At 39.1% G+C, this 16,257-nt stretch overlaps 1 protein-coding gene and 1 long non-coding RNA gene across 2 annotated transcripts; one reads left to right on the forward strand and one right to left on the reverse strand.

Annotated features, from left to right (window-relative positions):
• Nucleotides 1-1,776: 1,776 nt before the first annotated feature.
• On the forward strand, nucleotides 1,777-6,034 carry LOC103709160 (uncharacterized). The gene has a single exon (XM_008794387.6). It carries the CDS (start codon nucleotides 2,693-2,695, stop codon nucleotides 5,522-5,524), a length of 2,832 nt encoding a protein of 943 aa, XP_008792609.2. The 5' UTR covers nucleotides 1,777-2,692; the 3' UTR covers nucleotides 5,525-6,034.
• A 2,518-nt stretch (nucleotides 6,035-8,552) lies between these two features.
• On the reverse strand, nucleotides 8,553-15,802 carry LOC148715011 (uncharacterized). Its single transcript, XR_015976856.1, has 2 exons — nucleotides 13,447-15,802; nucleotides 8,553-12,175 (listed from the first exon to the last, which is right to left on the reverse strand). It is a non-coding gene; the product is annotated as an uncharacterized LOC148715011 (long non-coding RNA).
• Nucleotides 15,803-16,257: the final 455 nt, after the last annotated feature.

Genomic DNA, 16,257 nt, shown 5'->3' on the forward strand with positions numbered 1-16,257 from the left:
TAGATTATCAGATGTCGAAATTTGATGATGCACATTGAACATGGAGGCCTTGATTTAGGTTACTTAATCTTATTAGGTCATCATTGCCGCTTTGAAACATGCTGGAACACTAGGTTACTTGATCTTATCTGGTCATCATTGTGGCTTTGAAACTTACATGAAAACTAATATATATATATATATATATATGTATATATATATATATATGTATATATATATATATATGTATATATATATATATGTATGTATGTATGTATATATATATATATATATATATATATGTATATATATGTATGTATGTATGTAGTATTTTATGAATAATTTCTCTACTCTCTTACTTTCTTGAGGTTTTTTTTCCCTTTTTTTTTAAAAAAAAGTGGCATGCAGTGGTCGCATTCCAAGATTGAGCATAGCCAATAGATATTGTTTAGACAATATATATCTAAAATATAGCTCATATATTAAATATATCTAAAACATATTAAAATATATATCTCCAATATATCTATAGTGGTTAAATAAGTGCAGTTTCGTGACAACAGCAACCTAAAAAAAATCATGCTCACTTAACTATAACATAATTGAAAATTTGGTCCACAGGAAGGTACGACATATTCATGTGGTCGTTTTTCATAATGCTGCTACTAAAGTGCTGGTAAAGTGATATCTTTATCCATTTCAAAAAATGGGCATGAGCTCAGTTACCATCTCATGCCACCAACGGGCCAAGTATAACAAGCTGCCATGGTTTGACCTCTAACCCAATTGGCTTCAATCCATAAATTGCGACCATAACCAGCCTCTCTCTTCCTTCTTTTCTTTTCTTTTCTTCTCTTCCCTTTTTTTTTTTAACACTAGAACAGAAGTATCATACATAACATATATGGATGCAGCCAAAAAAATTAAAAAGCAAAACATCGCAAGGGCACTAGGCAACTCCGTCTCTCCTATCCAAAGAAGGTCTCCTGAATGGTTGGCGATAAAGGACGCCACCCAATCCGTAGCCGCATTTGCCTTTCTGAACACATGTTTTGGCTGAATAATCATCTTATCACCCACTATGGCCCGAACATCTCTCACCAACAGATGGTAGTCTCCGACCCCGCCTGAATTCTGTAGAAACCATCTAATGATCGTCGCAAAGTCGTGCTCCAGGAGAACATCTCCGCCCGCAACACGTGTCGCACATATCTCAACACTAACTAGGCTGCTCTCAGCTCTGCTTCTGGCACCAAGATATCAAAGATAGGAACCAACCCTTCACCTACCATCCCAAAATAGTTTTCCACCGTGCTTACAAAGATAGGAACAAGCCTGTTCTAATGCTCAATGAGATGACTCTGCAACCAATGCGTTGCTGCCAAGCAAAGGAGCTTAATTGCTAACCCACGAATCGTGAATTGTCAGCACAAAAACAGGAAAAATGGAACTTGGAAGCCATGTCATGTGCCAAGATCTCTTCAACAACATGCAAGATAACATGGACGTCCCCATGAGAGCGCCCAGCATTGCACCAAGGCTGGTGATTGACTTTTGGCCTAGCAATAAAAGGTGGCAAGATATGCCCCCACCCCACAAGTATTTAATTGGATGTTTGATGAGAGTGATGTGGCAGGGGCCATAACAAAGAAAAATAGAATATTTTTGTCATGGGAAGTCAATAACCATGCTCTCTACTTGTGGGTTAGTTAATAAAAGCCTTGTTTTACTTGTCTTTTTCTTATTTGTTCTCTTTTTTACTGTGAGTTGATAAAGAGGAGAGAGAGTAGGTGGTGCTGTGGTAGGGGTTATAATGGGCAAAGGGAGGGGAACAGGAGAGAATAATGAATGCAAACTTGTAATGGCTTGACCAATGGAGTAATGGAGCTGGCCATCTTTTAATTTGATGCAGGAAGAGGTTGGTGGAGAAAAGCAAACAGAAATAGGGGAAGAGAGAGAAGATTGAGAGAGAGAGAGAGAGAGAGTAGTGAGGGGTTGGTATCTGTTTCACTTGAAGGGGTTTGGGGGATCTGGGTTCTGTTGAGATGGGGGAAGATCTGTTCTTTTGGCTGCTCTGAGGGGCTTAAAATAGGGTTCTTGGGACTTGTTTTTGGACACTTTTTTGCTGATTTTTTTTTTCTTAATTTCTTTTTTTCTTTGGATTCTTTAGTTCTTGCAGGATCTCAGCTGTATTTTTCTTTGCTTTTGAATGGGGTTCAGGTGTTAGGGTTTCGGAGGCTTCTGTGAGAGGAAGTAAAAGCCTTTGATTTGAATCCACTGACGTGGGTTTGGCTCTTGGACTTCTTGAGCTGATGAGAAAAGGAGAGAAGGGAGTTTTGGAATCAAAATCAAATCTTGCTCCATTTTGCTTCTTTTTTATTTTTTTTTCTTCTCTTCTTTACCTCTTAATGGGTTCTTGATCCTCTCAAAGTTCTCATCTTTGGGGGTTTCGTCAATGGGAATCTCTGGTTCTAGGGTTTGAATGCCCTTTTTTCTTTCTTCTTTCCAAAAGTCCTCAAACTTCGTTAAAAGTTAGGGAATGTTGTTGAATCTCTAGCGCTTCCTTCCCTCCTTTTCCCTAATCCCCACCCCACCGTCTCAAGTTTCGGTTTTTGAACGAAAGCTCGGATTTTGACCCCCTCCGTGCTTTCCAGGATTAGGGTTTTGATCCAAATTTGATGGTCTTCTGAGGAGATTGGAAGGAGTGGCGTACATGCATCTGTCTCTATGGAAGCCGATATCCCACTGCGCCGCCCTTATCCTGGAGAAGAAGAACCGGTGGCGGGACGGGTCGTCCGGGTTGTCCGAGGAGGGCAAGCGGCGGCCCTCGATGCTCCGGCAGCTGCAGGAGAGCAAGCTCCGGGAGGCCCTCGAGGAGGCCTGCGACGATGGCTCCCTCTTCAAGTCCCAGGACGTCGACTCGGAGCTCGGCAACCCTGATGACGGCTCGATCGGCCGGTCGCGGTCCCTCGCCCGCCTCCACGCCCAGCGAGAGTTCCTCCGAGCAACCGCCCTCGCTGCGGAGCGCACCTTCCACGCCGCCGATGCCATTCCCGACCTCGACGAAGCCTTCTCCAAGTTCCTCACCATGTACCCCAAGTACCAGTCCTCCAGCCAGATCGACAAGTTGAGATCCGACGAGTACTCTCACCTCTCCGATGGCGGCGCCAAGGTATGCCTCGATTACTGTGGCTTTGGCCTCTTCTCTAACCTCCAGAGCTTTGAGAGCTGGGAGTCCTCTGCTTTTAGTCTATCAGAGATCACCGCCAATTTGAGCAACCATGCTCTCTATGGTGGTGCTGAGAAGGGCACTGCCGAACATGATATCAAGACCCGGATAATGGACTACTTGAACATTCCCGAGAGCGAGTATGGTCTGGTCTTTACTGTCAGCAGAGGTTCTGCGTTTAAATTGCTTGCCGAATCTTACCCATTTCACACAAACAAGAAGCTGTTGACCATGTTTGATCATGAGAGCCAGTCTGTGAATTGGATGGCTCAGGCTGCAAGGGAGAAGGGTGCGAAGATATGCAATGCATGGTTCAAATGGCCGACGCTCAAGATCTGTTCCACGGAGTTGAGGAAGCAGATCTCAACCAAGAAGAGGAGGAAGCGGGATTCGGCTGTTGGTCTCTTTGTGTTCCCAGTTCAGTCTAGGGTTACTGGAGCTAAGTATTCTTATCAGTGGATGGCACTAGCGCAGCAGAATAATTGGCATGTGTTGCTTGACGCCGGTTCTTTGGGTCCCAAGGACATGGATTCACTCGGGCTGTCCCTTTTCCGGCCAGATTTCATTATAACGTCGTTCTACCGGGTGTTCGGCTCTGACCCAACTGGTTTCGGATGCCTCCTTATCAAGAAGTCAGTGATGGGAAGCTTGCATAACCCAAGTGGTGGCACAGGGTCGGGAATGGTGAGGATTGTTCCAGTGTTTCCCCAGTATCTGAGTGACTCTGTGGATGGTCTGGATGGACTGGATGGGCTTGAAGATGAGACAGTCAATGGAAATGATGAATCATTGCAGTCTGATGCCCACCAAGGATCCCGATTGCCAGCTTTCTCTGGTGCATTCACATCGGCTCAAGTAAGAGATGTGTTTGAAAGTGAGATAGATCATGATAACAGCTCTGACAGGGATCAGGCGAGTACCATCTTCGAGGAGACAGAGAGCATTTCTGTCGGGGAGGTCATGAAAAGCCCAGTTTTTAGCGAGGATGAGTCATCGGAGAACTCCTTCTGGATTGATTTGGGCCAGAGCCCGTATGGGTCAGACAATTCAGGGCAGTTGCAGAAAGGGAAGTTGGGATCTCCATTACCACCTACTTGGTTTGCTGGGAGGAAAAACCATAAGAAGGTATCGCCAAAAATGTCCAAGATATCAAAGAGCCCAATTTATGATGATCATGTGTTATCTTTTGATGCAGCTGTCTTATCAGTCTCACAAGAACTAGACCATGTTAAGGAAGATCTTGAAGAAGAGCATCCAGAAAAAGGCCAAATGAATGCAGATTTCCAGAATATCAGTGAGATTGAGGAAGAGCCTGTAACCAAAGAAGCAGCACGTACACGAGCTGTGAAGTTTGCTACTGCCAATGGAATGAAAACCGGCATCTCGGCTTCTGTGTTTGGGTGCCACAGTAGTCATGAGAATGGTTCAACATCTAAAATATGCCCAGACGGCCATGTTGAGGCAAAAGAAAGTGCCATAAGAAGGGAAACAGAAGGTGAGTTTCGGCTGTTGGGAAGGAGAGAAGGAAATAATAACAGATTTGCTGGAGGTAGATTTTTCGGTGTAGAAGAGAGTGAAGGGGTCACAAGCATGGGACGTAGGGTATCCTTCAGCATGGAGGACGGCAAGCATGCAGAAGGATTACATCATACTTCAGATGCTGGTGAAGCTTCTACGCATGCACTGGGTGATGATGATGCCGTAAGTGATGGTGATGATGAGGATGCTCAAGAGTGGAGCAGAAGGGAGCCTGAAATAATTTGTAGGCATCTTGATCATGTGAACATGATGGGTCTCAACAAGACCACACTTAGATTGCGCTATCTGATCAATTGGCTGGTTACCTCATTACTGCAGTTGCGCTTTCCAGATGCAGGTGGGGGCAATGGCCTGCCTCTTGTCCAGATCTATGGTCCAAAAATCAAGTATGAAAGAGGTGCAGCTGTGGCATTCAGTGTGAAGAATAGCAGTGGATCGCTGGTTAACCCAGAAATTGTTCAAAGGCTGGCTGAGAAGAATGGCGTTTCTTTGGGCATCGGCTTTCTTAGTCATATAAGGGTCATGGAAAACCAGAAACAGTTACACGGGGCAGTGGATTTGACTGATACTTCATTCTGCCGGCCTACATCAAATGGTCGCCATGACAGCAAAACTAAGAATGCTGCTATCAGAGTGGAGGTTGTTACTGCTTCCCTTGGGTTCCTCACAAACTTTGAAGATGTGTACAGGATGTGGGCTTTTGTGGCGAAATTTTTGGATCCAGCCTTTCTTGAAAGTGATAGACTATCCACAGTTGTGGAGGCATCGAAAACATAGCCATCACAATTTGGTATGCAGATTCTGTCAAACTTCTATGGAGGCCTGCGGCCTCCCGGTTAGCTCGAACATACAAGAATAATCATGAATGCTGGTAATGGTTTGTTTGGGGGATGCAGTAACAGAACCAAAGGGGTAGTTTAACTTTTCATCTGTTTGTTTTGCATCCTAGAGGAGTTTCCCCATCAGAAAGGGGTGATAGTTTATGGTTCCGCAGGTGAACTTGCTTATTCTTGGACTGTTCCTTGGATATGTATCATTTTGTTTCATGTAGAGTTTGGTTAAAAGCTATGTATCACCAAGTTACCAGTGGAGCACCTTTTCAGTCAAATATGTTTGTAAAGCAGAAGTGAATGAGCAGGAACAGTTCTGCTGCATTGTAAGATTCTCATTGCTTAGATAGGAAGATGAAGCAAACAATTTTAACCCTTTTTCTTTCCATTCTTATGGGTTTGGTTTCATGTCTGCAATCGGTGATGTATCAAATGTTTTCAGTGTATCGGTTATTCAGAGAGATCTTCAAGTACACTTGTTTGCATATATATATATATCTATATATATCTATATATATATATCTATATATATATATATATCTATATATATCTATATATATCTATATATATATATATATATATATATATATATATATATATATATTTGATTTTCCCTAACTTTGTGTTTTATCCCTATTGTGTCACACTTTTTTTCTGTGACTATCTAGGATGTCATCTAGCATTTTCACTAAAAAGAGATCGGAGTGCAGTTTATCTGTTTCTTTAAGTTGAATCAATTGGTTGGAGTCATGGTCATGAATGCCAAGCAGAACTATACTCCATTTACCATCTCAGGGTAAGTTTTTTCCATCAGTAACCTTAATTCCATTATTTTGCTGATATAAATGGAAATTAGTTGATAGGAAGGATGGCATGATGGCTTTTATAAAAATTTTGTTGCTTGTAACCTAGTGTGCAAAGATACCTGTAGGCATGTGTTCAGTCCAATTTGCTGGTCCTGAGGTTATACTTTAACAGAGTATGAGAACTGATTTCTTTTGTCAGATTCTGTGCGGACCAGAAAGGATCAATATATAAATCTCTGTAGGCCAAGTTTTTCTTTAAGTCTAGGTATATGATACACACTAACAAGTGGCAATTGATTAATGAGATACAGATAATATGGTCATCCTCTCATCGTCCAACGTCTCATTGCATATAAACTGTTTTATTCTTCAAGCGAGAGCACACAAGCTTCACCTGTATTCAAGGAGGAATAACCTGCAATGCTGGCACATCAATAACCACATATATGATAGGAAAGTTATTTTATTTGTTTGTCTATGTACTTGTCTGAATAATTATTATATTCTGAATTTGCTTGTTCTTTCTCCTAGGGACATACATTGAGGTCAGTTTCTCCATTAGCCGGTGCCAAAGTTTCATTCCCAGAAATGGCTGGGAACTATTGTAAGAGATCGTGACATGAGAACTTGTGAAAATTTTTGAATTATCTATTTCATTGACACATGCATAGGGGGCCCCTGGATCTAAATGGCTGATTAACTTTTCTAGTAGATTTGTTTTGTGGAGAGGAGCAAAACATTTACTCCAGTGATGTGAGAGGAAGAGCCGAGAGATAAAACAAGATTGTAGAGCTTGCTTAGTTCCCCTTCTGGAATAAAAGATACTTTGCAGGGCCAACCAGAAGATGCACCACTTGGTTATACATAATCTTCCACTTGATTATAAATAATCTTCATAACAGGTGGCAATTGCATGTTTTAGAAGACATACTTGCAACACTGAATGGGAAGCAACATGGAATTTTTTAGCCCCCCACCAGTTGTGGCAGTCAATTGCAGCATCATTTCTTTTTCCTCCATTTGTTGAGGTATTCCATTCTCACATCCTTTTAGATGATACAGCTACTGGAATCTCCCTCGCTACCTCTGGTTTTGTTTTCTTTGGATGTTGTGTGCTTAAGAGATGTTAGTCAAAACACATTTTACAGCATGGAAGACAGGAAGAAGTCGTTGCTTGAGAAATCGCTGCTGAGAACAAGTCAAAAACACTGGCATCAGCAAGGATTGAAGTCAAAGAAGTACAAATACTTGATATCTAGCTAAACGGCAAAAGTTCGGTTCCATATTGTGTCCGGCATGCAGCAGTGGAGGTCAGCTATGATGTGAAGGTGTGCCTCCGTTGTTATCACATTTCACAGCTAATTACTGGAGTCAAACCAGCGTCCAAAAGTCTCGCTCTCGTTTCTTTGACATTTCCGAAGTTCGCCAATGCTCTTCCTGGATTCGCGAATGCTGTGGTCTGTTGATTGGAAGTTGGACGCAGCTTAGACAAACAAACCTGTCGTGATCCACCTGTCAACTCCCTGTTATTCAAAGTTGAAATGGACTTTGCAAAGCTACTTTCCGAGCACTTTCCTCCATACTTTCTCGTACAAAGGAATTCGGTAAAAGTTGACATTTTAGGAGAGAACGGTAGGCCGTTGATAAGAGAGGGGAGGTTTGATACCTTCTAGGATAGGACTTGTTTGGTTGGTTCTCCGAGGAAAGAAGACAAGAAGTATAGTTAATAAAAAAATTAAAAAATATTTAGTTGGAGTTTTTTCAAAAATAAAATAATAGAAACGATATTGCCATATTTTATAAAATTTTTTTTATGATAAATATGAAAAAACTACTTGCGTATTAAAAAAAATTATTATCATGCCATCAAATTTTATGAATAATATTTTTTTTAATTAAGAGTATGATAGTTATTTCATATTTTTTTAAGAAATTAAATGTTCACCCAAACGTAGGCTGTTTTGAAATGGCTATTTTTTTTTATGATCAATCAAATATTTTTTTAAAAAGCATATTTTGACAGAAATTTTTTTTTTTTCCAGAGATCATCAGACTTTTTACTGCGCAATCGACATGCCAACTCCCCGAGACCTCCCATAATACCAGCTCGATGGATGGCAATTGCGTGGGCCTTTACAGGCATTGACAAACAAAACGAACATAATAAAATATGAGATAACAAAGGATTAATTGTAATACCAGCTCCACGGATGGCAATTGGCAATTGCGTGGCCCTTCACAGCCATTGACAACAGCCACGCAAACCAGGTAGCCATTTGAATTCAAATTATTTCGATGTTTTCTTTCTTCCATTAAGACATCAAAGGCTGAGTATACATTACATTCATACACGACAAACAGCATCACTCTGGTCCCCTTTTTTCTTTTTCGCAATCGAGCTCTTGCGTCAATTTCAACATTTCTTGTAGAAAGAACCAGTTGCCTACGTGGGGCGAACTCAACTTAGTTATATATGACAGGAAAAGATTTTGGTGATGACGACAGTGGAGATGATGAACCCATTTTAACTTCATGATGGAAGGAAACTTTACAAAGTCTTGCAAAAGCATCTTGCGGATCGAATCATAAGTAGATGAATAAATTGTCATCCTCTTCATAACAATTCTGGGCTGAGCAGAGCAGCAAAATCAGGCCATCAATCAACTTAGCTTGGTGGCAGAAGCATCACTTGATTTGGGATCGCAATATGAAGCCCTTCAAAGAACAATTTCTCATATAGCACAACTGCCCCATAAACTTTGAAAGATTTAGCTGTCGAGAGATGCATAGGATGGCCCAAATTTTAGCTCTCTGTAACCTATCTGATAAGAAAAGCAGTCTCCAATGCCGATTCCTTGGACTGTAGATACTTGTTTTTATTAACTGTATCTGTTGTTAAATTGAGCAGTATCGGATGTTGTAGGTCATATATAGCGTGCTCACGTACCTCTGCGACCCATTTAGATATAAAATTTTTTTGTCTCTGAGTGTGCATATAGATGAGTCTATTTATGCATAGTAATAGATTTGATAACAATTAACATTCAGAGGGAAGTGGTTTTATATTGCTAAAATACAAAGCAACTACTTTTTAATAGCATGAGAGGGGAATTATATAAAACAAGATGCAAATAATAGATATATTGCATAATATATGCACCAAAATTATCATCATTTCCACAATTGATTTGGAAGTATACAATTTGGCTAGTATAACTGTGCATGCATGCTGTGCCAATGTTTCGCTAGCTAGTAGATTCCCCACCAATAGGATTTGAAAACATGAGCACAAAATATATGATGAACCATTTGAATGACCATTCCACCTTATCTATCATGATCTACTCCATTTAAAATGCTTGATGCCAAAAGATCACGTATTTAGGGATTTCTTAACTATGCATAGAGCGGCCTCAAAATAAATAACACCTATGGTATAAGTAATATACAATATTAATTTGATATATGATTTAGAAGCTAAATAAACCCATAGTTACAATATTCTCCAAATTATTGAAAAATTATCCAATTATCTTCATTCTCCAAAAACAAATTAATCTAGAACAAATTATCCAAAAACAAATTAATCTAGAACAATTCAATTGTTTTCCAATTAAACATGAATTTTACAATTTATTCACGAATTGTTGATGGCTTATTTAAGAAATTTTTGTGTGTTACAAATTATTAATACCATATAATGTTGCCAGGGGTGATGTTTTCTCCTATCATTTGATATTTTTTCCTCTCATAAATTTACTTTTAAGTAAGCACACTTAAAAGAATTTTAGAGAGTCCATATTTTTTCGATTTCTCTTTCTTTTCTAATTCTTTGCTATCCAAATTCTTTCTGAACTTTTAATGAATTTTCTGGATTTTTTTTTTTAAATTCCAAATCATTACATCCCGCTTAACTTTTCCCAATGGCTACACTTGTAACTATGGCAAAACCTCTAAAACCTGGTCCTTGGATGCTTAAGATGATAGAGCTCACGCAGCGGCTTCTAAATTTATATAGCCCTCATGCATTCCAGCTCTCAAGCCATACCAATAAAATACATTTTCTGCCCATTTTACAGTTCAGGCATTAATAGAAACCTCCAAAAACTTCGATTTTTAGGCAACTTTTAATGTCGTAGATCTTAATAGTGGATACAATCTCAGTTATTATGCCCATCATGCAAATTGTACTGATAGGACTTGCAGTCAAATTCCACTGGAATTACTGTAGCTCAAATTATATAATGGCAATGAAGTGGGTCATCATCAACAACCTCTAACAAGTTGGAACAATCAGGGAGAAAAAGAAAATGTTTCTAAGGTAGGATGGCCTCCAATCAAGGATTTCTAAGTTGCACATAACCTACTTAAGCCATGAGTTAGGTGCATTATTAAGAAATACAAATATACTATTAAAGAAAATTAACTATAGATATTAATAAGTTTGATAAAAAGAAATACTTGTTTGAAGTTCCATTGTTACTCGTGTACTCTTCTAGGCTAAAACCTAATTCATATACAGTCTTATACAAACGATTAATTGAACTGATAAAGGTTTGCTGGTTCCAGTGCTTCCTTTAATCTAATTGATGCCTATAACAAGTCTAAACTGCAGTTATCTTGAAGAAAGGATAGTCATTTCCAGAACCATGTCGTATCATCTCTATATTCAGGGGCACTTGACTAAGCCATGAATTAGGTGCATTATTAAGAAATACAAATATACTATTAAAGAAAATTAACTATAGATATTAATAAGTTTGATAAAAAGAAATACTTGTTTGAAGTTCCATTGTTACTCGTGTACTCTTCTAGGCTAAAACCTAAATCATATACAGTCTTATACAAACGATTAATTGAACTGATAAAGGTTTGCTGGTTCCAGTGCTTCCTTTAATCTAATTGATGCCTATAACAAGTCTAAACTGCAGTTATCTTGAAGAAAGGATAGTCATTTCCAGAACCATGGCGTATCATCTCTATATTCAGGGGCACTTGACTAATCAAGGTGAGACTCCATAAGATGCAAAACATTAAGATGGCTGCAAAGGTGGACGCATTTAATGTTATTTCAGACATAAACCACCTTAGGAAATTATATTACCTATATATATGCCAATAGACAACATAAGTAGTTAGTTTTATAAAACAAACCTATTATTTGTGAAGATGGGGAAAAAAGTGTTTCAGTTCTTAAACAATAACTTTAATACTCCTAATTTGCAAATTTCAGATGAAACTTGCCCTGTTTTGAAAGATGATGTACCAATACCGATGGACAAAGGACATCCTTCTGAAATATTATCATAGGGGGAATACTTCTTGATGGCAAGAAAATCCACAGGATAGCCAAACTCTTCAAAATCAACAGGAGTGAGAGGTAAAATAGGGTAAAGAAGGGTGTTGCAGCCATCTAAAAAGGGAAAATTACCCAGCAAAGTGACAGAAATGTACTAGGAAGATCAGATCAAAGACACTGGCAGAAGATATTCATTAATGTTCGAGATAGAATGAAACATGAGATCAATTTTATATGTTCAGTCATACCATACTGGCACTTGATAGAAAAAGGCGGCCTAGTGCACAAGACTCCCGCCACTACGGGATTTGGGAGGGTCAGACATATGCAGCCATACCCCCATATGCAGAGAGGTTGTTTCCATTCCAATGACACCATTTCTGTGTTTCAAACCCGCGACACTCAGGTTAGAATGAAGCAACCTTACTATATTGGCACTTGATACAAGCATAAAAAATGGAATCCTATGCAGCCTTGTCCAGGGATGGATCCTCTACAAATGCATAAAGAAAAGATAAGAAAACTTATTTTACTAACTCAGGATGTTTTGGGTGACTTTAAAATTGGATGTGCTTGGTGATGGAATACTATGAATACAAATCGATGTGACTAAGCTGCAACAAGTTCATGCTGCATACCATGCAAGGCAGCAAGAATTAATCAGCATAGTCGAGTATATTCAAATCCTATAACTGCAAAAGTGGCTCAGTATATCGGTAACTATATGCTCTTTAGGACACTGTCCACCGCATTGGGCATCAGTTACTGGCAATATTTCATTTTTATGCACTGTGATGTGTCCATAGGTTTCCATGCACTAAGGACACCTCCAAGGATAAGCATCAGGGCCTAACATATGCAATTGACCTGAATGACTAGAAGATAAGCTGTTCATGACTTGATTTGATGCATTCTTTGAGATCTGATCTAAATTACGAATTTGAAATAAAACTCAAGCCATAAAAATTAAAAGAGCATGCATGCAAAAATTTATCATAAAGACATGCTCATCTATGTGGGCGCATATAAGCACAAACTTTGTACATGCATATATCCAGCAGAATCTCTCCCCCTTTCTTAGTCTCTTCTTACCACTGACAAAGTTTTTTCTCTTAAAAGCACATGTAAAGCTGGGAGCTCAACACCTATGCTTCTATCCATCAAAACTTAGATGGTAAACTTCATAGCCAAAAAGGGGAAGAAACAAATGGGAAGAAGAATCAGCTTAACTGAAATCATTCAGTGACTAAAATGCAAGCCTTGTTTCCAGTACTGCCTAGCAAAGCTAGAGCAGGTGGGACTTTTCCCTTTGAATTGGAAACTATCCACTTATCCGTAGATAGGTGAAGAAGGGAATAGGCTAGGGAAGTTAATTCAGGCAAGGCAAAAGGGCAAACTGACCTGAGGCTGTATGATAGGGGCTGGGTTTGATGCCCAATCTGAAAATGAATGGTGTTTTTTCATGTCCAAAAATCCAATCATATTCTGAAATCTAAACTGCTCCATGGGTTAACAACATAATTATCAAAAGTTACACTAATGTTTAAGATTGAAAGAAATCAACATCACAAGTCTACAATAGAAAAGGAAAAGCCCCTATCAGTGATTAGATTATCTTATCGAATCATAGTATTTTAGGATAATTCCAATCAAGTTCTCATTGAGTTTCACCTGAGACATTTGTTAGGTAGGCTTCCTGAACATGGCAAAACTTGCGCAATCATGAAGATGCTTTAAAATCAAAGACTAAGCTGGCTACTTTACCTCATGCCCTCAAAGATTTTCTCTTATGGCTTGATATGAAACTTCTTGTGAGTTCTTGCTCTCCGATGCTAAAGACTCCTTTGCCTTCGCCCAAAGATATGCAGCTAGACCTCCAATAATTAAAATCATTCCCAAGAGGCCGCATTCATACTACTAATGATTAAGGCCACTTCTATTAAATAGCAAATTGCTGGCTAGCTCAAAATGATTCTTTTGGTAATACTGTAAAATTTGCATAAATTACACAAATTTGATAAATCTCTTGGGCGGCGCCTAGCTAGTCTCCTATGAATGGAGATTTACATTAACAATATTGTTTAGATGCATTTCCCAAAAATGCTAGTATATAGTCCTTTTTCTTGTTTCTGTAAACTAGACACGGTGGTATACCATAAAATTGTGCAAACACATAAATTGCATCAGAATGACATTCTACAAAACCAACATGAGATGTGTGTCTAACATATAATTTTGAGTATGACATAATAGGTTATATCACCCGCTAAGTTGGCTGGGCCATCTACAAAAAAATAGTGATGTTTTGTATGCACCTTTATTCATCTAGGATTACTTTAGATTGATGTTTGTTATTGAACAATCAAAAGCTTAGTTATGACAGTTTCTTTTTTTTTAAGGTAATAGTTATAACACATTTGAGCAATGCTATGCGGACATTGTGACCCTGAGAAATGATGCTTCTCTATAAATCACCAATTTAGTAGCACATACATGAGCCTTTTATTCTGTTTTATTTTATTTTGAGAAATAAGCAGGATTTGAACTCTGGACCTCATCTAAGGAGCAAGCCCTTAGCGTAGCAGTGCCAACCAACAAAGATAACAATTGTGGGCAGTCCATATGTGAGGATGAGTTATGCAATCAATACTACTTAGCAAATGAGTTCTGTGTGGATAAGGTGAGTGACATATTATTCGAATTCAACAAGCATTAGTTTCTAGTGATTTTAGCTTGTTAAGGAAACTGCTTACACTAGGCTAGTGCGCACAACTTTCCCGATTCTGTTTTCTTTTTCCTACTCTCCCTTATATTCTTTTTGATGTTTCCTTGCATGGCTTCAATCAGGTGGCTGAACCACCTGATAGGAAAGCTGTAGTGGAGGTTTCTTTCTAGACAAGGAGGTGCATTAGGCAAGAAGTTCCAAAAGATGTTAAATTAGAAGACTGAAAGTAATTGTATTCAGAAAATATTGAACTCATGTGGATCTCCTTTCATGATAAGGTACAAAGAAACTTCAACTGATTCAACTGGAAGTAATCTTGGGAGGCAAGCCTAAAAGAGCCTCATTTACATTGCTTGGGTTGCGAATGCCTTGGTCTACTTTCAGTACAAGGGGATAAATTGTTTTCACAATAATGAAACATAGATCAGAATGGGTGCTTTATGGTAATTGCCAAGATACCTTACAACATTTTTTTTTTTGGACTATGCTTCAACTAGAATGTCTGGGTTTCTTTAAACTTAATGATCAGAAAATCAATAATTGGATTGCAAAATAGTGTGATGAAGAAATCTATTTAGGCTGAGGGCAGCTTCATATCTACAGCATGATATTTCTTGGGCTCTGTTATTAAAAGAAAAAAGAATATCTGCAAATTTTGTTAAGATAACTTCAGTACCAACTGTCACTTTTAAGATGAATAAAACGTTGATGAATCAATAAATTTGAAAAAGGTGAGAGACTGGCAGCTTAAGAACCTACCATCTTCGGACTGAATTTCATCTATAAAAGGACCTCTCTTCCTCTCCTTTGGCATCCACCTCGGAAGATCTCCCATTAAAGGTTGAGATCTCTTGTTTCTCCGCAGCAGATCTAGGGAGGTTTCGCCGTCGATCCGACCGGGGAAGCTCGCCAGAGACGAGGTAAGCCCCCTTTATCCCTTTTTCCGGCCTATGGGCCACTGTCACCACCCCGAATCTGGTCGGCGAATCACCGGATTGGTCTCGGACAAGTTTCTTTGCTTTTCCTCTGTTCCGCCTTCTTTTCTCCCGTTCCGGCCGGCCGTCGCCAGGCAGGGAACCCGCCGGTACCCCTAGGCTCGTGGGGTCGCCGGCCATGACCGGCTCTGCCGCCGAGCTCCTCCCACTTCACGGGAAGAAGAAGAGAGAGAGAGAGAGAGGGACCTCACGATTCCCCTTCCCTTGTTCTCTCCACTTTCTCTCTCCTCTCTCCACTTTCTCTCTCTAGAATGCCCAAGGAGAGGCGAGTCATCTCGAATCGGAGTTGGACTCTGAAAAAAACCTTAAACTGCTTTGGTGCCCGAGGCTGCCTGCTGAATTGATCACCCAGCCTTGCCAAGATCCATGGAATCCACTGATGATGCGCTATTTTGGTGTTAATTCAGACCTGATCCACCTAAAATCATCGAACGTTTGTCCCTATTTATTATTATTTTAATTCGATTAAAATTGTCAAATAGAAACTAATTATGTTTTTAATATTTTTATAAGGTTAACTAAATTACCTAGATGGTTTAAGACGGAGAAGGTAAGTAGATCTTGCGCTCCTTATTTTTTTTTAAATGATCATATTTTCCATACATAAAATTTGCTTATGAAAATATCATGCTTTTCTTAAAATTAAGGATCATAATATATATTATGAAAATCATACTTTATTATAAAAAATTGTTTCATTAATATTTTGATGAAAATAACTTTATTATGAAATATGAATCCGATCGTGCCGTTTAGTGTTTTTCATCTATTTATAGGTATATGTTAACAAAAAGATATAATTTTTCAAAAACTCACAGATTGCTATGACCGTCTCTAGAAATATGGGTCAATCGA

This window comes from Phoenix dactylifera, chromosome 1 (assembly GCF_051530095.1).
Source record: "Phoenix dactylifera cultivar Ajwa chromosome 1, Ajwa_hap1_PhDact_Kaust_v1.1, whole genome shotgun sequence".
Classification (NCBI taxonomy): domain Eukaryota; kingdom Viridiplantae; phylum Streptophyta; class Magnoliopsida; order Arecales; family Arecaceae; genus Phoenix; species Phoenix dactylifera.

Bases quoted from the DNA above. Each gene is read 5' to 3' on its own strand.
- LOC103709160 (XM_008794387.6), top strand. From the start codon at position 2,693: ATGCATCTGTCTCTATGGAAGCCGATATCCCACTGCGCCGCCCTTATC.